Source organism: Chiloscyllium plagiosum, chromosome 26 (assembly GCF_004010195.1).
Source record: "Chiloscyllium plagiosum isolate BGI_BamShark_2017 chromosome 26, ASM401019v2, whole genome shotgun sequence".
Lineage (NCBI taxonomy): Eukaryota > Metazoa > Chordata > Chondrichthyes > Orectolobiformes > Hemiscylliidae > Chiloscyllium > Chiloscyllium plagiosum.
In genome coordinates, this window is record NC_057735.1 from 52,648,145 (window position 1) to 52,652,366 (window position 4,222).

The window sequence follows — 4,222 nt, forward strand, 5'->3', positions numbered from 1 at the left end:
GGGGAGGGAGGGCAGTTTAGAGAAGGTCGGGAGGGCAGTTTAGAGAGGGTCGGGAGACCAGTTTAGAGAGGTCGGGGATGGAGTGTAGAGAGGGTCAGGAGGTGTTTAGAGTGGGTTGGGGAGAGAGTTGGGTGGTGGTGGTGGGGAGTTTGTACCGAGTTGGTGGGGTCTTGATGAGGTCGATGGGGAGTTTAGTCGAGGTTGAGCAGATGCGGTGCTTCCTGGTTTGCGAGTGGAAGTGGGTGAAGACACTCACCTGATTTTCATCCAGGACGTGGATGTTGACTTTGGGATAGCGAGTGACAGGGTCAATACTGTAGAGGTTGTAGTTCTTGCTGATGTTCGACGGTGTGGTCTGGGGCAATAACCTGTAAATACTTTCCCTAAAAATGAGTTTAAAAAGAATGGCATGCATTTAGATAGCGCTTCTCATAACCACAAAACATTTTCAGTTGCCTCACAGCCAATGAAGTACATCTGAAGTGAAGTCACTGAAGTAGTGTTGGAAATTCAACAGCCCATTTACAAACACCAACAGGATAATGCCCAAGTCACCTGCTTTTGTGTGATGCTGCTTGTGAGCTGAATACTGGACAGCAGAATGTGGACTACCTGCTTGTGCAACAGCTCCACAAAGGCAGCAGGACAGGTAAACAGGGTGGTTAAGGCGTTCATCTTCACCAGTCCAGGCGTAGATTATATGAGCAAGGAGATTATGTTGGAGCTGTAGAGGACACAGCTGGAGTACTGTGTGCAGTTCTGATAATCACAATTATAGGAAGGATATGATTTCAACTGGAGGGGGTGCAAAGGAGATTTACCAAGGCATTGCCTGGGATGGCACATTGCAGCTGTGAAGAGAAACTGGAATCAGCTTCGGTCGTTTTCTTTAGAGCAGAATAAGTTGGGGGTGGGGGGGTGGGACCTGCTAGAAGTGTATAAGATTATGAGAGGCATGGTCAGGGTAAATAGAAAGCAGCGGCTCCCCTTAGTGAAAGGGTTAATAACCAGGAGGCATAATGTTAAAGGGAAAGGCAGGAGGTTTAGAGGTAATTTGAGGAAAATCGTTTTCACAGTGGGTGGTGGAAATCTGGAATGTGGTGCCTAGGACCATGGTTGAGGCAGAAAACGTCACAACCTTTAAAAAGGTATTTGACATGAACACTTGAAGTACCATAATATTCAAGGCTATGGGCCTAGTGTGGGGAAGTGGTACTGATGTAGCTAGTATGTGTATTTTTGGTAGGACAAACTTGATGGGTTGAATGGTCTCTTCTGTACAGTAGGATTCTTTGATTCTATGAACCTTCCTCCTCTTTCTCAAAGTAATGCCACAGGATCTTTTACACCTTTCTAAATCAGTGGAAGCTTCTCAGTTCAATTTCTCATCTGATATGCTGCATCTCCAACAAGGCAGCACAGAACATTGAACAATACAGCAGTTACAGGCCTTTCGGCCCACGATATTGGGCCGAGCATTGACCTACACAGCCCTCAGTTTACTGCCGTCCATGTGATTGTTCAGCAGTCGCTTAAATGTCCCTAATGTCTCTGACACTACTACCACCTGTCACAAGGTTACTAGGGCCCTTGATCTTTTCCAGAGGGGTCGCAAAAACAGCCCAGGCTCCAAAACAGCTGAGTTGGTGCAGAGATGAACGGTTTATTGGGGCCCTTGTTGTTTACCCCTAAACAGATGATACCTCAGGCCAAAGGCTTTCAAGATTTAGAAATAGCTTATATACTGAAATGGGAGCGACCTGTCCTGGCAGCTGAGGGTTTTTGGTTCAGTTCAGCAGTTGCGTATGTGAAGAAAGGCTGCTGGAGTTAGTTACATTCGAGACTGAAACTACGCGCTCTCGTTTTGCCATTCTAACTTCGACCTGTAAACCTCGGTTTCATTTTTACTCTGTGTTTAACATAGAACATAGAAGAACATAGAAGAATACAGCGCAGTACAGGCCCTTTGGCCCTCGATGTTGCGCCGATCCAAGCCCACCTAACCTATACTAACCCACTATCCTCCATATACCTATCCAATGCCCGCTTAAATGCCCATAAAGAGGGAGAGTCCACCACTGCTACTGGCAGGGCATTCCATGAACTTACGACTCGCTGAGTGAAGAACCTACCCCTAACTTCAGTCCTATATCTACCCCCCCTTAATTTAAAGCTATGCCCCCTTGTAATACCCGACTCCATACGTGGGAAAAGGTTCACACTGTTTAAGCGGTTTGTACATTGGGATTGTTGCAAGTATTTTCAGAACATCATAATTAAGCCGGGTTTGGACAGGACAAGTTAGGCAGTATTCTGTTTTCTGTTCTCGGTGTTTCATTCCATAACTTTGTGAATAAATCTTGTTTAAAACCTGGCTGATGACCCAGCTAATTTAGTCCAGGAATATCCACTATGCACCTAGCTAAACAAATAGCAAAGATACGGTCTGGGTTATCTGCTTCAAAATGTTTTGAGGGGTCTGTCTAGTCCATAACGCACCGCTGGCAGTGCATTCCACACACCCACCACTCACTGCGTAACAAACCTACCTCTGACATCTCCCCTATACCTTCATCCAATCACCTTAAAATTAAAACCCCTTGTGTCAGCCATCTCTGCCCTGGGGAAAAGTCTCTGACTGCAACATTCCCATAGTTATGCATTGGCACTTGAACCCTGAACCCCATAACTCAGAAGAGAGATTGACTGATTGATTTATTTTTGTCACATGCACCGAGACGCCGTGAAAAGTGTAGCTATGCATATTATACAGACAGATCATGTCATATAATGTGCATCAGGTAACAGAGTGCAGTGTTACAGCCACTGAGAAGATAGAGAGAGAGAGAGATCAGAATTAACATTTGAGAGATCCATTCAAAAGTCTGCTAACACTGGGGAAGAAGCTGTTTTCGAATCTTGGGTATGTGCATTCAAATGTTTGTATCTTCTGTCTGACAGAAGAGGGTATAAGAGAGGATGGCTGGGGTGGGAGGGGTCTTTGATGATGTTGGCTGCTTTCCCGAGGCAGCTGTAAGTATAGATGGAGTCAATGGATGGAATGCTGCTTATAGACTGGGCTGTGTTCACAACTTTTTGCAGTTTTTTGCAGTCTTGGGAAGAACAGTTGCCACACCAAGCTGTGATGTATCCAGAGAGGATGCTTTCTATGGTGTATCTGTAAAAATTGATAGGAGTTTTGGGGACATGCCAAAATTCCATTGCCTCCTGAGGAAGTACATTGTTGTGCTTTCTCAACTGTTGTGTCATCATGGGTGGACCAGAACAGATCGTTGGTGATCATCACTCCCAGAAACTTGATGCTCTTGATCATCTCCACCTCAGGCCCATTGATACAGACTGGGATGTGCCCTCCACTCTGCTTCCTGGAGCCAATGACCAACTCCTTTGTTCTGCTGACACTGATGGAGAGATTGTTGTCTTCACAGCATACTGTTAAGCACTCAATCTCCTTCCTGTGCTCTGTCTCATCATTGTTAGAGATCCGACCCGCGATGGTGGTCACGTCAGCAAAGTTGTAAATGGAGTTGGAGCAGAATGTGGCCACACAATCATAAGGAGTACAGGAAGGGGCTGAGTACGCAGTCTTGCAGGGCACCAATGTTGAGCATTATGGTGGAGGAAGTGTTGTTGCATGTGTATTCTTACTGATTGCAGTCTAGAAAGAATGAGCCACTGAGTTCAAAGCAACATGTATTAATCAGGAGCTGCACATGCCCTGATTTGAGAAGAGGTTAATGTAAACACACCCTGCCCCTCCCACAACCCAGACACTAAGAATTCAGCCATACACAAAAAGCTGCATGTACCTCAATAATCTGAGTTAGATAGGAAGGCAAAGTATCACAGTGTTGACTGGCTACATGCCTGCTTAGAAAGGGAAGCCTTGAAGTTGGAGTTGATGACAACCTACACATGTTGTCCTATGTGTACTGGTTCAGCTAGAACTTGCCAGTGAACATCATCACACAGCCAACCAAATGCATTCAATATGTCACCAAAAGTCCTCTTAGAACATAGAACAATACAGCACAGAACAGGCCCTTCGGCCCACGATGTTGTGCCGAACATTTGTCCTAGCTTAAGCACCTATCCATGTACCTATCCAATTGCCGCTTAAAGGTCACCAATGATTCTGACTCTGCCACTCCCACAGGCAGCGCATTCCATGCCCCCAGCACTCTCTGGGTAAAGAACCTAC

The 4,222-nt window shown here is 45.8% G+C and overlaps 1 protein-coding gene across 1 annotated transcript in view; it reads right to left on the minus strand.

Annotated features, from left to right (window-relative positions):
- LOC122563355 (protein-methionine sulfoxide oxidase mical3a-like) overlaps positions 1 to 4,222 on the minus strand; it is a 111,084-nt gene that overhangs the window by 64,815 nt on the left and 42,047 nt on the right. Inside the window, exon 9 of the mRNA XM_043717106.1 lies at positions 257 to 383. Coding sequence (XP_043573041.1) covers positions 257 to 383 — 127 coding nt within the window. The remainder of the gene's footprint in view (positions 1 to 256; positions 384 to 4,222) is intronic.